Genomic DNA, 16,696 nt, shown 5'->3' on the forward strand with positions numbered 1-16,696 from the left:
TTGATTCATTGGGGCATGGCATGAGCTGGACCAAAGACGATCATGGATACTGAGGTTTCTAAGAATTCGAAACAAAGGCCCTGGCGTTCTCCACGTTACTTTGCGTGTCTCCATCATACCCCATAGAACACCTGCTTATGCTAGGCTGTTTCGAATAGCACAGCGCCCTTGTACAGGCGGCTCTGTTAGGACGAATGGCTGACTATCCATACTACTCAAACCAAGTTAACTCTCAATAAATAAGCATAAACCTTTGAGTTTCACACCTCTAGCTTCATTTTGCCATACCCTATATGCTGCGAAACGCCTACAACGGCAGCCCACACCTCTCCCTCGCTTTCTGAAATTCATTCATGAAGCATACAAATGATCGAATTCATCTCTATCTCTTTCCTATTTAAATCTCTGAAGCCTAAATACCGTTTGAAAAGAGGCAATCGACTTCCTCTCAGAGCGCACGTGACCTGGGTGCAAAATTTAGTTGATGGCATCGGATCGCCTATGCACACTCATCCATCACCAACCTTCACTACACCTTCATCTACAATAGATTTCAAGCATGGATATTCACAGGTGCCGATTCGTGGACTATACACCCCACAGTGTCACGGCACTTGCGTTTTCTCATCCGTCCGCATCCGCAGCTCATCCCCCCAAGGGCCTTCGTCTTGCTGTGGGAAGATCCAATGGAGACATTGAGATATGGTCTCCCCGAGCTAACTGGACCCATGACTTGACTCTACCGGGAGCACGTGGGCGCACGGTCGAAGGGCTCGTGTGGGCAACCCCAAAAAACTCGACGCAAGTTCCCAGGCTTTTTTCTATCGGTGGCAGCACCTACATCACTGAATGGGACCTCCGTACGCTTCGGCCCAAGGCCAACTACGACTGCAATGCCGGCGTCATTTGGTGCATAGATGTCAATTCCTCAGGAAATCAGTTGGCTGTGGGCTGTGATGACGGCAGCGTGGTGCTTGTAGACATCTCTGGGGGGCCCGGTGTGATGGAGCACCACATGATATGCCAGAGACAGGACCAGAGAGTGTTGGGGTTGGCATTCTACGGAGACAACATGATTGTGGCAGGGTGTGCCGATGCCCTGGTGAGGTGTTGGCAGGTGGCGCCGGACAACGACGAGACCAGAGATAGAGTTGGGCGTCTTGTGGGCACCATGAAGGTTGATAGAAGCAAAACAGAGTCTACTCTTGTGTGGACAGTATTAGCATTCCCAGAAAGAGGCCAATTTGTTACTGGAGACAGTACCGGCTCGATCAAGGTTTGGGACGCCAAGCATTTCACCATGACCCAGAACTTCAATGCCCACGAGGCAGATGTCTTGTGTTTGGCCCGTAACGCTGCGGGTGACAAGTTCTTCTCAGCGGGCATCGACAAAAAAATACATCACTTCACCTGTTTCAGGCCCAAGCTGGGATCCATTGAGTCCAAGAAGCAGAAGGCTCGCTGGATCGACAACGGGAGCAGACTCATGCATGCTAACGATGTGAGAGCCATGGCTGTCTATGAAAGCAAAAGTTTCGGTGTGCTTGTTAGCGGAGGTGCAGAGCGTTCATTTATAGTTCAGGAGGTGGAGTCTTTCGAGAGCGGTCCGTTCAAGAAGATTCTCATGGACCAACAGGTGTCCAACATAGACGTTCAGTCGCAGAGCCGTCTTATTGCCCTTTTCCAAGATCAGACCGTCAAGATCTGGCGCTTGACAGACCACAGGCATAAACTAGTGGCCAAGCTCACGTTGGCGGATGACGATAATATCACCAGTATAAGTATTGGTGAAGAGTTTGAATCAGGAAAGCATATTTTAGCCGTGGCCACCATCAATTCGGTGAAAATATTCGTTCTTGAGTCAGACAGTCTGAAGATGATTGTTAATAAAATTCGTGATGATGGATTCGATGAAGCAGTAGCTGGAGGAAAGAGGGTGTGGGTGTACAATAAATCCAAGCTTCTCGTTTTGACTCCAGATGATGAATTTTACGAATTCTCCATGGAGAGCAACAAGATCGAGCTCGAGGACGAGATCGAAAGCATAGATGAAAGCACAGAATCTGTTGTCACGAAAAGCGGACTCGACTACATCAACAGCATTCGCCTCGTGTCGATGTCCCCGGATCACTCGTTGATCGTGATGGCCAGGTTCAACGACGCCGTAGAGGTTCTTCCTCTTGAAGGTAATTTCAAAGCTTTCCTTTTGACCAAGCCATCGACCTCGGTACATCTCATGGATGTCACTGTGAACAACACAGTTGTTGTGATGACACAAGAGAACAAAGTTTACGAATTCTGTCTTAAACAGGGAGGCAGACTTTTGACTGAGTGGTCCGAGAACAATTCTGAAAATGTTCCCTTTGCTCTTCTCAAGCAAACTCAAAAGCCCATGGGACTTTTTGTAAATGACAAGAGGGTGTGGATCTATGGCAGCACCTGGATGGCTTTCATTGACTTGACGAAGAATTTGAAGCACGCTGTGTCTCGTGGTTCGGTGAAGAGAAACCGCAACGGTCTTGCAATCAACAACGAAGATGAAGTTGATGAGCACATTGTGAAAGAGTTGGCGAGAAATGACGACGAGGACGACGAGCAGATGGACAACGATGATGACAGTAAAGACAAACCAGCATTCTGGATAACACAAAAGTACAGACCAATCCTCAAGGTCGCTGCAGTGCAGCAAGACTTGTTGGTGGTGGAGAGAGACGCCTTTGCATTGCCCCAGTCACTGGCTTTCGATACCCCGGTGTATCGTGTGTAAAATAACAATCTATAATCAAATTCGACTACTTGCAATGGTGCATAGAAAAATATTAGCTTACTTATACAACGGAGACAGTTCGTGCTGAGATTAATTGTACTGGATTTCAGGCACGATTCTGGCGGCCTGGAAGAAGCAACGGGCGGCAGCACCAAGACCCATCAAGCACTTTTGAGGCTTGCCATTATCAGAATCCTCGCCCTTGAGCTTGCACTCCTTCTTCCCGCCAAACTCTTCCTTGTAGAGCTGTGCCTTTTCCGGATAGGTACCGTGAGGTTCGAAAGTTTGAATGTACAAGCCGTCATTGGGGTCCTTGGCGTACTTGTAGTACATCAAGATGTTACGCAAAACCTCGTCGTGGATAGCCTTGGGCAAGCCCTCGGGAGCATCGTTGCCCACATACAACAAGTAGTCGGCAAGACCCTCGATCAACAACTGAGTCCAGTAGTTTGGATCACGCCAGTAGCGAAGCTTGTGATCAGGGTAGTCTCTATCGTAGAAAGGCACGTTTGGATCGATTGAGGCCTTGGCCAAGTCGTCGGCAATATCCTTCCACTTCTGGTCCTTGGTGATGTGCCACAAGTGGGCTGCACACGATAACGTGGTGCCCGTATTGTAAGTCAACTTGCCACCTTCGATTTTCATCCCGTCCGGCTGAATGCCGTCCATGATACACTTGTCGCCTTTATCCTGAAGAGTCTTGATTTGCCAGTCGATGCATTTGGCTGCGAAATCCACATACACTTTCGCCTCGTCTGGAATGAACTTCGAGATCTGAAGGCATGCCTTGGCCACCTCAGCCGTGGTACATGCGTTCACGTACGTTTTCGAAACATGCCACTTGACACCCCCAATGCCCTCATGCCATCCGCCCATGAGGAACCTCACAAGCTCTCTGCCCTGGTCCAAGTACCTTTTGTCCCCCGTCACCTCGTACGCAGTAAGCATGGCACTGGCCACCTGAGCATCGTCATCATAGTAAATGTCCGTATCGTTGCCGCCATTTTCAGCAGCAGAGTATCCCTTCGTGTGGGGGTTCTTGTACCGCTGGAAAGTGTCGATTGCAGGAGCGATAAGCGGCTTCAACTCAGGATAGATTCTTGCTCCATCAACAACAGCCTGTGCGGCCACAGACACGGCCCACACAACAAAGCGATCGTTGTTGTAGCAGCCAGAGCACTTTTTGGGAGCCACGAACGTCTTCTTCCCTGGGTTGTAGAAGTAGAGCCACATGCCCCTGGTGACGGCGTACCCTTCGAGGTTGGGGTTGGTGAGAGTCATGGAGTGGAGATTATTTTTTATAGCTAGGAGCTGTGAGCGATGAGAAGAATGCAGCACCTGCTCTTATATCTGGCGAGCTTCGTTATCGTCTTGGCTGTCATATAATTGCTATTAGAGGGTTGCTGTCAGGCATTGTGCAGGGAGCCCATGGGGGAGCACAGATAATGTGAATGTGAGACAAGGACAATGTGAGCGAAGACACCGGCACAAAGCGTATCTTTTATTGATGGAGGATTTGCTGACTTCTTTTGGTGGAGCTGTAACAGCTGTTGGAGTTTTGTGGGATGATCCTCATAATTGGATTTTTGAGAGAAGTTTTTTTTTTATGAGACTTCGCCTCGCAGCCGATTTGGCTGCAAAATGTCACAGTGCAGGGTTATCGTGAATGGCATGGCCATCAATGTATGGAACAGACGCTCTTGTGTTAAAAACTACGACTCGACATTTCGTCGATGTGTACATTCCAGGGTCCGTTGCTGGCGTTCTTAGATATATTAAGGTTTGCACCGTCGATTACGTATCTATTATATATATATATGGGCATTAAGCGTTCTTAGGCTTTCTCACAACGTACAACATCATAGGCGTGAACAACTTCTGCTCACCGCCCTTCACCAAGTTCACGGCTGCGTCCTCCAAGGCCCCAGTGACCTGCTTGGACCCCTTTGGCGCAAGCCCGATCTTCTCCATCAACCCTACAAGCTCGGTGGTGACGGTTCTCCCGATACGCGAGGTTCTGAACACAGTGAAGTAGTCGCCCAACGTCTGGACATACTTGAACTGACCAGACAATGGGTAGTACCATGGGATTTCGTCGTCAGCGGCGGCCAAGTCCTTCTGGTACTCAATCTCAAAGCCAACGTTCTTCAACGCCTGCTCGGCAACGTCCCTCTTGTACATCTTGGGGATACCGTCACCAACCTCGATACCGTAGGCGATCTTACGGTGCTCCTCGTTCGACTCGTCGTACTTGTCGGTCATGACCCACTCGTACACACCAAAGACTCCACCAGGCTTCAACACTCTGTAAATTTCAGAGTACACACCCTCCAACACTGGAGCGTGGACGGTGGCCTCGATGGCGTAGACGGCATCGAACGACTCAGGCTCAAAGTCCATCTGCATGAAGTCACCCTTCACGTACGACAACTTGTCGTCCAAATGGTACTTCTTGGCATAGTGGTTGGCTCTCTCGATCTGGTAGTCGTTGTTGTTCAAGCCAACAATGGTACAGTCGGTGAATCTGCAAATCTCTCTGCCTGGACCACCAACACCACAGCCAACATCCAAAACCTTCATGTCCTCCGTGAGACCCATCTTGTAGGCCAAATAGTGCTCGTGTCTGGCGGTGGCTTGTCTGAAAGCTTCACCTCTGTAGTAACGAGAAAAGTGGAAAGAGGAACCCCAACCGTACTCGTAGAAGTCAGTAACCAAGTTATAGTAGTGAGAAGTCAATTGCGAGTAGTCTCCCAATCTTTTCTTCTCATCTTCTTCGGTAACACCGCCATCCCAGTGCTTGAAGTAACCGTTGTTAGCAACGTCAGCAGCATCCTTGGACTTGGACATGAGTGCGCCCAATCCGGTCTTCTTGTACGAGTTTCCGTGCAAGGCCTTGGCGAACTCTTGGTCTCTGGCGTGGTCTTTTTCTGCCAATGGAACGGTTGACGACATGGTGAAGGTAGTTTTAGTTGGAACTGTTGAAGTGAAGCAAAAATGCTAATTTTTCTTGCAGTAACTGCCTGGCTGGTGCGTTTATATAAACGCGCATGCTATTTTTTTTTCTCTCTCGTTTGGTCCTCATGCGTCGCGACCTTTAAGCTCTCGTACAACTCGTTTAGCGCGGCCTGGGACGCATCTCGTATACTATGCGACACAAATTTTTAGAGTTTTTTTGCATCCATTCACTTGTTAACTGAGGCCTGCCTCGGAAATGATTATCTGCGACATGATTCGAAGCCTTGGGGCAGCTGCTTGTATTCACCATCTATGAGGTCTTGAGATCACCCTGTGATATTTTCTCGTATACGCCTTCTTGACCCATTTTTGCACCCATGTCTGCTCATAGATCAAGTGGCCCAACTTCCCAATCATCTTGTCTCCTTTCCGATATCGTAGTCGACCGCCTCTTCTTCCTCAAGTAGCTGATCAATCTCTGCAAGCTCTTTTTCTTGCATCTTTCTCTTCTCCACATCTTCCTTGTCGTCCCTTGCAGATTCCTGTGTCTCTGCCTCCAAATCTCGTTTATCGGGATTACCTTTGGAAACAGGCGTTGGCGTTGCTCCTGCGAACAGAACCCTATTGATAGGATCGGAATTTCCACCGGTTAAAGGCGGAATTTCTCGAGGCACAGACGGCGTGCGAGACCTATTAGGGGTCCTGGCTCTCGCCTCTGCTTCGTCTGCTTCTGCTGCTTCAACAAGATCATTCACAGTAGTCCGAAACTTTTCAAACAATCTCTCTGTAGGGGCATCAAGAACAAAGTCAGAGTTATCCTGGCTAGCGCTAATTTTCTCCAGGGTATCGTTTATCGCCTGTTTCAACCCCCGAAGAAGGGGAGCTCCAATCTCTTTGTGAAGACACAACTTAGGTAGGTTGGAGATGATGAGCTTTTTGATATTCTTGGGTGAGTCCTGCTCTATTATTTCCAAGAATTTCATCACCTGCCAGAGGTGCGCTGCATTTTTTTTGTAGTCTTCCTCTCCAATGTTGACAATTTCTCTGGGATCACTCCAGTAAATGAATTGCTGAAGCACTGTGCTTGGCAGCATTAATCTATCAAACGATTGAAATTTACTGTTGGTATTAAACAACTCGTAGAAACAGTCTCCGCTAACGCTGCTGACCTTCGATTGATGCTTTGGATGACTAAATGAGTACACTGGGATGCAAAATGCTAATATCTGCTTAAGTTCCTGGTTTTGAGCATTAAGTGGATGGAAGTATGCAATGAGAAGTGCCCTTAAGAGCGATCCCTCGTAGTCCATTTCTTCGTTTTCATCTTCGACCACGTCATCCTTGCCAAAGTCTGGCATTAGATCTGCGAGGAATAGCTTACACAAACCCTCAGCGACGACGGCTTGCACTTTAGGATGATCAAATTCTCTCAACATCGTGTGGAAGAGCCTTGCAAGAGAGAGTGCATCGACTGCAAACTCCGAATCCCCACCGAGAATACCAACACCATGGGTCGAGAGAAGGTCAAAAACCACTTGGATTGCTAGGATTCTCAACTTCTCGTCGGCACTTTTTGACGCATATTGTCCAAAAATTCTCAAATTTTTTAATGTAAGATAGTTATCAAGCAACGAAACTAACCCTAAGCATCTCACGCCTAATCTTTTGACCTCCCAGTTTGTGCTACACATAGCTGGACGTATCAATGTCTCAATAAGGGAATCAAACTGGTGCGTGCTCGAGACAGAGTCTTCCAAAAGCTCTAAGTAGTGCTGAAGCACCATAAGACACTGAATTAGCAAGTCCTCTGAAGGAAGCGAGGGCGCAATCTTCCTTCTTTTGTTAGCCTCTTCATTAGATTGCAGGTCAGCGTCGTCTTCTTCGTCATCCTCATTTTCTCCAAAGAGAGATGCTGCCGACACAAATGTTTGATCATTTTCGTCCATGCCGGAGTCACGAATATCGGTGATGATTTCGATGCACAAATTTGAGAAATAATTCTCGTCGTTGGAAAGCTGACGTAATATTTGCACACATAAGATGATGAGCTTATCTGGTAATTTATGAATCGTAATAGCTTGCGAGATCAATGGTTGCAATTTCCTAGTGCCAGCAATGTCAGCGAAGTCGCTTCGCTTGATGACAAGAAGTAGCTGCTCGATAATAAATTCGAGATGCTTCATTCGTTCGCCAAAACTTTTATACTTCCTAGGAATATCACTCGCTGACTCATAGTACGACTCCTTCTCTTCTTCAAGATGTTGTAAAGCCTTCAAATTTTTATTCAAGGTATCCTCATCCTTCAGTAAAAGATCCCTAATTTTTACAAGACGCTGCTGTAGCTCTTCGAGCTCCTTCTCTGACTCCTTGACTCGCGCCTTCGAAATCAGAATTTTTTCATTAAGGCCAGCGGTTTCTGCGCCTGCTTTTTGTAGCTCAGCCTTTTTGGTAGCGAAATGTGTCAAATCGTGCTTGGTACGTTTAATTAATTCTGTCAAGGCCTCAAGATGACTTTGTCCCAGAGTAACAGCTTTTTCATTTTTAGATATTCTGCGCATCAAATCAGCTTGGTCAGCCTCTTTCTCGAGAATGTGTTGGTCAAATCTAGCCATTTTTTTCGTGAATGTAGTGTACTCATCGAGGAGTTCTTGGTCTCCATCAATGATTTTCATTCGGAGTCTCAAGTAGTCACTCAAATAAGACGCTAGCACCGTCATTTCCGGTAGACTTCTATCGAGCTTGTTATAGAGATTATGGGTGTGGCAGTAGTCGAGAAACGTTCTGATGTAGAACGCTCTTTCAGAATCAAGTTCTCTCCACTGCTGTTCAGTGAATTCGACTTTATCTAGGGACTCCAGATGCTTATCAAAATAGGCCGTCATTGCGCTTTCAGCAGCATCACTGTCAACGACATTGAGGCGCTCTAAAAGTGCCAAGATCTTATCGTCAGCCATCGAGAGCCATGATTTCGTGAACATATTCGTTGCCGCCTCTTTGACAGATGACTCACGATCGTGTAGGCCCCACTTAAGAAGACTCTGACGCAACTCCACGTCGACGTCTTTGAGACTGCCGATTTCCATGAACACTCTCCCGTAGACCAATCTTCTGTTAATGGCATTTGTATCTCTAGCACGGCGTAGCACTTCTGGGATAGTATATTTATTCTTCGTCACTGTGAGCATGGCAGCCCGGCGCACTTCGGGAGACTCGTCGTGGTTCATGGCGCTGACAATGGCCTTGACAGCATGATTGGGCTTCTGGTCATTACCTCCTTGCAATTGGAAAACAGACATAGCAACCACAGCCTGAAGTCGTACTATGTGCTCTTTGTCGCGCAAGCCTCTACGTAAAGTGTACTCAAGCGCCTTGTAGAGATCCTCATCGATCTCAGGAACAGTATGGACCAAGTACGCCAAAAACTGGGTGATTCTGTATCTCACGTCCTTGAACTTCAGCTCCGTGCCACGAAGGAGGTGGCGTAGCAAGAACTCCACAAAGACCGTGGGCACGCCGTCTTCATCCTCGGCCGGACGAGACGGTTTTGCGGCCTCATCCTCTATCATCTTCTTCACAAACACCGTAACGAATTTGGCTATTCTGTCGGCTGCAGGGACACCCTTACGCACTTTCAATACCTTCAGCACAAGCTTTGTGAAATGGAAGTTAAAACTCTCCTCGTAATCGAGCTCAATGGCCCTTGTCTGGACGTTTCGAAGCACCACCGCTAGCTTTCTATGGCCCAGAAGCGTCATCTGGGCGTCTTGAAAAATATGCGACGTGGCCATCTCGACCTCTGTGAGCGTGGTCATCAGCATGGCGCTTTTAAGCGTGGGCCGTGCGTGATCCATCATAAGAGGTGGAAGAGGTGAAAGTGTAGATGGGTATTTTGGTGAGATCAAATGTGTAAACAGAGCGCGCTTAAAGAGATGATGGGAGGGAAGAGATGGATGCAGAGTTGGGAAGCAAAAGATATATGATTCACTGGTTGAAGGAAGGAATTAGAATGCTTAATTGTGTGAGTTTAGCTCTTCTCTATTTTTTTTTTTTTTGATATGAAGTATGTGCTTTCTTCGATTGCTTGTTCGTAGGTGTGGACTAGAATGGCTGCGAAATACTACTAACAGGATAATGAGAATTGCGTGAGACGGCACACTTGAGGAAACAATTTAAATAAGAATAGTCTTGTTCAAGTCATGACCATCAAATAAAGCTGGCTATGACAATTGGAAGTTTCTCGGGATTTGAATCGGGCCCCCCTTTTTTTCAATGGCTCTGCAGTTCTCGTGGGAGTACAACATTGAGTTGATATATCGTGGGGGATTGAATAATCTGGATCGAAAAAAAATAAAGGTATTTTGGGTGCTGTTAATGTCATTGATATATCGTGGGGGATTGAATAATCTGGATCGAAAAAAAAAAAAAGGTATTTTGGGTGCTGTTAATGTCATTGTTTCATTCCTGTGAACATAGGCATTAGAATGGAAAAAAAAATTGAGTGGTACGGGAATCGAACCCATGTCTGCTGCTTGGAAGGCAGCAATGCTAACCATTACACCAACCACCCCGCGTTGTAGAACTCCAGAGTGAAAGTCATTATAAGATGGTACTTGTTTATATGCAGTATATAACATATTAATAGCACATAGTCAACTTTTGCTATTAGATTTGCATAAATTTGAGCTATAGCCTACTAAATCATGAGTTTGAGGACTTTTTGGGGTTACATGAGTGACTTAGACGGCTGTACCAGGTCCGACCATATTCTCGGAAGCATCTCAACGTTAGCATGGGTAGAAAGAAGCTAGAAACCCTGTAAGATGAAACATCAATGGATCTTGCTCTCTACAAAGGTCAAAAACTAGGTCTTCGAGTTACAAACGCTGCTTTTTTCAAGATCAAAGTTTTTGTACCGTGAAAGTACGTTTTTTTGTTTTGATGATGACTCTTGCTCGATTAACAAACCATTGACCTTCGTTCGCCTTCTGATTGGTTTCTTTTCCATTAGATTACACTATCTAGTGCTAGGTGTATTGAGCCTTTGAACTATCTACCACAGCTACATCCCATTGGTCAACACATTGAATTTGAAGAGGTCGAACTCATAAACACTCAATCACTCAAGCTGCACCAATAGCAATGCTAATTCTGTACGAATCCACAGAGTTTCCTTGTCCTTGCTGTCCTCATTCTCATAATTGGCCTCGTTGTAGTCCCAGTAACATAGTGAAATCAGCATCGCGAACGAAAATTATAGATCAACCCAACCCTCCATGGATCTTCCCACAGGTATGTCTATACATAAAGCTGAACCGCCAAAACCCTTACTAACCGCAGACTCTATCTACGTCGATGTAACCGACAGCTTTTTTACTGCTGTGGAAAAGATGGCCCCGGGCAATGTCGTGGCCTCGCCATACTTTGATATGCTAGAAGGCTCCAGAGCCATTGAGATGGGTAATCGTCGTTTAGACACAGGCCTCATCGATTTAAAGCATGAAGAGGTGATGTTTGATACGGCCGCAGGGCAGCTGGTGGAGGATGTTGCTGGTGCCATGAACCATGTCCTCATTCTGCTCATGCTGTGGTTTCTGGGGCTGTCTTTGCCAGTGACATTATTCAGCAATCGCTATGTGATGGATTTTTTGCAAAGTTACAATTCACTGGGTGGCCAGTTTGCCAGATCCAATTTGGTGAATAAAAGACTCCATGGTGATCTGTATACTGAGAGCTCTTCCTTTGAAGGTGTTTTGGTGAACAAGGTGCTTAGGGCGTATGTGGCTGGCATTTGCAAGTTTGCTGGCATTGTGAGAGATGTTGCGTTGAACGTGTTATACGATGAAGAAGACTTGACTACGAGAAACATGGACTTGAACATGCTCACCGCCGTGGAGAGTAGCGTCGTTTTGGAGACCATCGAGGAGGCTCAACAATGGCTCCAGAGTCAGCAAACGGATCAGCTGACTTCAACACTAAATGACTTTCTCACGTTGGCTTCGTGCTTGGTACAGACTTGCGATATCGTTCACGCTTCCATCCATCTCTTTGAGGCCAAAGACGGCCCATCTTTAGAGTCTCTCGCAGACATCAGAACACTTGCATCAAAGATCGAGGGTCAGAATATTGGCTTGGGTCCTCGCTACTCGGTCTCCAAATTCGCTCAGACTGACTGTAATAATAAGCATATCCCTTACGATAATTTCCTATTACCCAAGGAAAAAGCATTCTCGGATCTCCGCCATCTTGCTGACGAGATCGAAGCTTATGTCTCTGCATTTGCAACGTTTGACAACGCATTACAGCTAGAGTCTTACCTTCGCTACTCCATGGCTCCTCGTATGACACCAGACTACAGTTCTGTCGCTCGGGGCTTTTTCCAGCTCTTTTTCATCAGAGATGACAAGTCAGTTGTTGGCCTGAGCGAGACTGTGGGTTCCGTCAGCATCAGGCTCATGGAAAGCTTATGTTGTGCTGGTGCTTCTATCTTAGACACAGAAACCTGGAAATTACAAGAAGATGATCCATTAAAGGAGGAAGCTGCGAAAAGAGAAGCTCTCAACAAGGTAGGTGCCCTCCTAGACGACTTTGAGAACGCCATGTATAAATATTTATCGAATTTCGGCAATAACAAATGTCGACAGAGGCAATTCGACAATCAAACAATTGTTCTTTGGGACACATTGCAGTTCAACGCTGAAAACATCGAGTTCAATCTCTTCTCAGCTTTTGGATTAGGAGACAAGATAGCTCCGGACTCGCCAAATCCGGCACTTCCCATCACAGCATTTGCATACCACATGAAACTCCAAATCATGCTTGAAACCATTTTGAGTGGCTTTGAGCTCAACTTGTATAAACCGTTTGAGGCGTCCCAAATGTATTGGTACGCCGGTTATTTGGCGGAAAATGACCACGCCAACATGAAAATTCGAGTGACAAATATCAACAAAGGAAAGCTTGCTCAGGTGGTGAGCTTGTCGAAGAAGGTGAAAAAGGCCAAAGCTGGTCAAAAGAAGGAGGAATTGAGAAAATTGTACAAGTCACTCAATGAAAACGCAATCCCTCAGGTTCATCGAAATTTGAAATACATAGAACAGTTTTTGGAACCTTCAGTTTTGGCATTACAGCATTTGTGCATAGCCATCTCCCAAATCCTCCTTTTGTACCAGCTGCTCAATGCAGACATGAAGAAGCCGGGCTCTATGGTGGATGACGAGCATTTGTACAACTTGCGTATGAAGCCATGGAGGTCAGTAGAGGTGCCCACCTGTCCCAGCTATAAGGACTACCGAGAGGCATCGCTGTTCTACGACACATTTTCGAAGATCGGCATCGACCTCAAGAGAGAAAGGTTTAAGGGTATTATCGAGCTGTTAAAGGGGAAACTCGTGGAAGCACTGCAAATTTATGGAGGAATCCTCGACAGCTTCAAGAACACAGAGACTCTCGAGCAGTTCTTCAAAGGTAGTGAAGACAGTGTGAAGCTGTGGATCCTGAACCTTCGCAAGACATGTGTGGCGTACCAGGTGGAGCTTGGAAATGTTCTTCACACCGTCCAAACGATGGATTCAAACCTGAGGTTTAAGGTAGAGATCGGCTCCGCGTACCACCCACACTTTCCCATCTACTCAATGAAGAAGATAGAGTAAAACAGAAAGTGTGGCAGATCTCATACACATACTAGAAGCAGTTTGATCATCTGCAAATAAAAAACGCTACATCATAAGACATTTGTGCGCTGAAATCTTTGGCTGCAAATGGTCAAAAAGGTTGGAAATTCATCAAAACATAGATCACCATCTAATGGTATAAAAGAAAACGCATCAATTTTTCGACGTCCTTTTGTTTTCAAATCATTTTTGACTCCCACTTAGCTTGACCTGACTCGGCCTCGGCGCCGGTGATCGGACTCGCCTGTCACTTGACAGGGAGGTGCATTGCCCGCAAGGGCACAAAGATGGTCAGGAAATTGACCAAAGTGACTCACTCTGTGCATTCCCCAGCAAAATTCACTCAATTCATCGTCCCATCCCATTTTTTACTCCAGCCCCGCTGCCTTGTCAAAGCCGTTCTGCGTTTAGGTCTACACCCCGTTAAAGCAAGGTCTGTATTTGTCAGCAGTCGCGATGCCATCGATTTATGGCTAACGAAAGACGATCAAAGGTGATATGAAGATACCTAGCATTTGGTAGATAAGCAGGGTTCCAAAAAAATTTTCAAAGGTCTAAGAAGACGCAAAATCTCATGACTTTTGCGACCTTGCTTTGGCTATGACGTTTGGCTAGGTGGCTGCAAACACTGCGGGTGGTGCATGCGGGAGAGCTAAACGGCCCCCGTCTTCTAGGAAGGTGAGAGAAAAGCAGTGAGGGAAAAAAGCAATTACGCATTTATAAGGTCTCAGTACTTAAACCTCGTGACATCCGCATTTCTTAAAGATTGCAACTGCCTACTACTTTTAAAGGTCCCACCTTTTTCAGTGCCTACCCCGTTGTCTAGATTTCTCGCCAAGGTCGTTATCCAAGCAAAGTTTCTTATTTATCAAGGGCATTTTTTTAATTCGCCACCGTAATTTCCCCCGATGTCCGTGAACGACGCCAAGAGGGTGCACCCTGAAGGGGCAGACCCAGCACTTTCCCATGATGACAAGAAAGCACACACGAAACCTGGAAGAAAATTTGTCAACACTGAGCCAAAGTCCAGGAGAACCGCTCAGAATAGAGCAGCACAAAGAGCTTACAGAGAGAGAAAGGAGAAGAAGATGAGAGACTTGGAGGAGAAGGTAGCGGATTTGGAAGATAAGAATATCAAGGCGGCCACAGAGCAGGACTTGTTAAGAGCGCAGATCGACTTGTTGAAAAGAGAGCTTGCTCGTCACAGGGGTCATCTGGACTTCTCCGATCTCCAGTTGCCTACGAGCGTGCCCAAGTTGAGTCATCCCAACCCACAAAGAAGAGAGCCGTCATCCGCGGATTCAGCTCAGAGCATCACGGCCTCTAATATTGGTGTGGGGTTCCCTTGGTCTCCGGAAAATCTTCAAGCAGGCTCTGTCAATTCAGATAACTCAAGCCAGCACTTGCCCGACTTGGTAAGCGGTTCATCGCTGTCTACGTCTCCTAACGACGGCAACGTTGTGTCTCCAGATTCTCAACAGCCTGGATCGCTACCCACACTGCTGGTCGGCATGAACTTGAGCCCTTCGAATCAATTCAACATCTCTCCAAGGTACGATGAGCAACTAGATCCGTTTTGTGTAAAATTGAGCGAGGCATGCGGCACGAAGCAACGGCCAATTCCTAAATACCGTCGCGAGGGAGGCGAAATCCCACCCGTCGCGGAGGAAGATAAGCCACAGCCACCTACTCAGGAGAGGGACTTCCTGGCGCTCTTCTCGCCTGCCGATAATATCAACGATCCCTTTTTCACCGACACTTCCAACTACAACTTCACCTTGCCTAATGTCGATGATCAGAACAATGATCTTCTATCTTTCTACAACGACAACAACTTCGACGTGTCGTTAGCGTTCAGCAATCCTACCAACGAGTTGGAAGACAGACAAGAGAAGCCCGAGCTCATGGCAGGTCTAGTTTCGGAAGAATCAGCGTACGACCCCTTGAATTCAGGTTCGGTTAACACGGACTTCAACTTCAACGAATTTGTCAAGAGTAGCCTACCATCGGACGTCAGCTCAAGAGCAAACTCCGTAAGCGATGTCCACAGATCGACGCTGTCGGTGACCAGCTATAACTCCACCAGCCCTGTCATCAAGGAGGAACCGTCCAAGGAGGAAGAAGAGGTGGTGCCAGCGCCCGAGAAGACCATAAAGTGTTCTGAGATCTGGGACCGGATCACGTCGCATCCAAGGTACACGGAGTTGGACATCGATGGCTTGTGTAAAGAGTTGAAGAGCAAGGCCAAGTGCTCGGAGAAAGGAGTTGTGTTGGACCAGAAGGACGTCAACAAGCTCATTGAGAGGTCGGTTGCGGACCATCTCGCACGCTGAGACGAATAATGTATTAGGTATTTGTGTTTACGAAATTACGAATGGCGAAGGGAAGCGTAGACAGCTACAGTAGGCAATGGACTGGGTTGCTCAGTCATTTGGGAATGTCGCTGAGGCACAATTGAAACTAAAACCCTGCTAGCGCATTACCTGAAAAGTGAGACCCTGTCTTTTTCACCCATACCTCGTAATTGCATCACCGCACGGCTACAAAATTTTGCACCCAATTCCAGTACATCGGCGTCCCCGCTAAAAACAGCAATAGTTTTGCACATACAGCCATTTTTCGGGACACCACTCCCGGTGCTGGGCCCTGGCTTCTGTTGGTGGCATTTGCCGCCGTGAAGACTCAACCTCTCTAGTCAAGCCGACCCCACTCGGAATCAGCATCACAGCGGCGCTCTTCGCAACCACGTGGAAAATATCCCTCGGCAATGGCCAGAAAGCCAACAATAATGCCACCGAGCAATTCAAATTTAAAATCCAAAAACTCAAACCATTCCTCGGTTGTTCCGGACTTAACTGGAACCGCCAGTCTTGTCATTGTTTTTTATGGCGCCAGCGAAAGAGCCACGGTGCGAGGTTGAGGGCCCCCCACAGAATTCAATTTTCTTGCCCCAGACTTTGTTCGCGGGTGCCGCTGCCCCACGATTTTCGCCCCAGGATTTCCTAGGTTCCGCGTTTTGCAACCATTCCACGAGGAGGCGAGGAAACGAAGAAAAAGATATATTGACAAATTCAGAGAATGAAGAAAGAATGGTAACTGGAATAATTGCTTTCAGAAATAGTGCTTTTTTGACTCTGATCCGCGTAGTGTCTATTGTTCGTGCTTTGGTCGTGCTTAGTTTCTGCTTTGTTCCTGCTTTGTTCTGGCTCTATGTTCTCTGTATTTCTTTATGGCTTCCTAGGATTCCTCACTTTTTCAGGCCCTTTTCACTTCTGGCCCCACTGGCCTCACTTTCTTCTGGGGC

At 46.9% G+C, this 16,696-nt stretch overlaps 6 protein-coding genes and 1 non-coding gene across 7 annotated transcripts; 3 read left to right on the plus strand and 4 right to left on the minus strand. All coding sequences in view use genetic code 12, as the record gives it.

The window, feature by feature from the left end:
• Window positions 1–559: 559 nt before the first annotated feature.
• Window positions 560–2,767, plus strand: UTP4 (Utp4p; the record flags this gene model as incomplete). The annotated part of the gene is made up of 1 exon (XM_029037354.2): window positions 560–2,767. One exon carries the CDS (start codon window positions 560–562, stop codon window positions 2,765–2,767), a length of 2,208 nt encoding a protein of 735 aa, XP_028888410.2.
• Window positions 2,768–2,857: 90 nt separating this feature from the next.
• Window positions 2,858–4,048, minus strand: CJI96_0004126 (uncharacterized protein; the record flags this gene model as incomplete). Its single annotated transcript, XM_029037355.1, has 1 exon — window positions 2,858–4,048. One exon carries the CDS (start codon window positions 4,046–4,048, stop codon window positions 2,858–2,860), a length of 1,191 nt encoding a protein of 396 aa, XP_028888411.1.
• A 543-nt stretch (window positions 4,049–4,591) lies between these two features.
• On the minus strand, window positions 4,592–5,719 carry ERG6 (sterol 24-C-methyltransferase; the record flags this gene model as incomplete). The annotated part of the gene is made up of 1 exon (XM_029037356.1): window positions 4,592–5,719. The coding sequence occupies one exon, from the start codon at window positions 5,717–5,719 to the stop codon at window positions 4,592–4,594; it is 1,128 nt and encodes a 375-aa protein (XP_028888412.1).
• Window positions 5,720–6,135: 416 nt separating this feature from the next.
• Window positions 6,136–9,576, minus strand: YCG1 (condensin subunit YCG1; the record flags this gene model as incomplete). The annotated part of the gene is made up of 1 exon (XM_029037357.2): window positions 6,136–9,576. The coding sequence occupies one exon, from the start codon at window positions 9,574–9,576 to the stop codon at window positions 6,136–6,138; it is 3,441 nt and encodes a 1,146-aa protein (XP_028888413.2).
• A 641-nt stretch (window positions 9,577–10,217) lies between these two features.
• Window positions 10,218–10,289, minus strand: CJI96_0004129. The gene has a single exon. It is a non-coding gene; the product is annotated as a tRNA-Gly (tRNA).
• A 706-nt stretch (window positions 10,290–10,995) lies between these two features.
• Window positions 10,996–13,371, plus strand: CJI96_0004130 (uncharacterized protein; the record flags this gene model as incomplete). The annotated part of the gene is made up of 2 exons (XM_029037358.1): window positions 10,996–11,011; window positions 11,060–13,371. The coding sequence occupies 2 exons, from the start codon at window positions 10,996–10,998 to the stop codon at window positions 13,369–13,371; spliced, it is 2,328 nt and encodes a 775-aa protein (XP_028888414.1).
• A 929-nt stretch (window positions 13,372–14,300) lies between these two features.
• CAP1 (DNA-binding transcription factor YAP1) lies at window positions 14,301–15,725 on the plus strand (the record flags this gene model as incomplete). The annotated part of the gene is made up of 1 exon (XM_029037359.2): window positions 14,301–15,725. The coding sequence occupies one exon, from the start codon at window positions 14,301–14,303 to the stop codon at window positions 15,723–15,725; it is 1,425 nt and encodes a 474-aa protein (XP_028888415.2).
• Between the last annotated feature and the right edge of the window lie 971 nt (window positions 15,726–16,696).

This window comes from Candidozyma auris, chromosome 4 (genome assembly GCF_003013715.1).
Source record: "Candidozyma auris chromosome 4, complete sequence".
Lineage (NCBI taxonomy): Eukaryota > Fungi > Ascomycota > Pichiomycetes > Serinales > Metschnikowiaceae > Candidozyma > Candidozyma auris.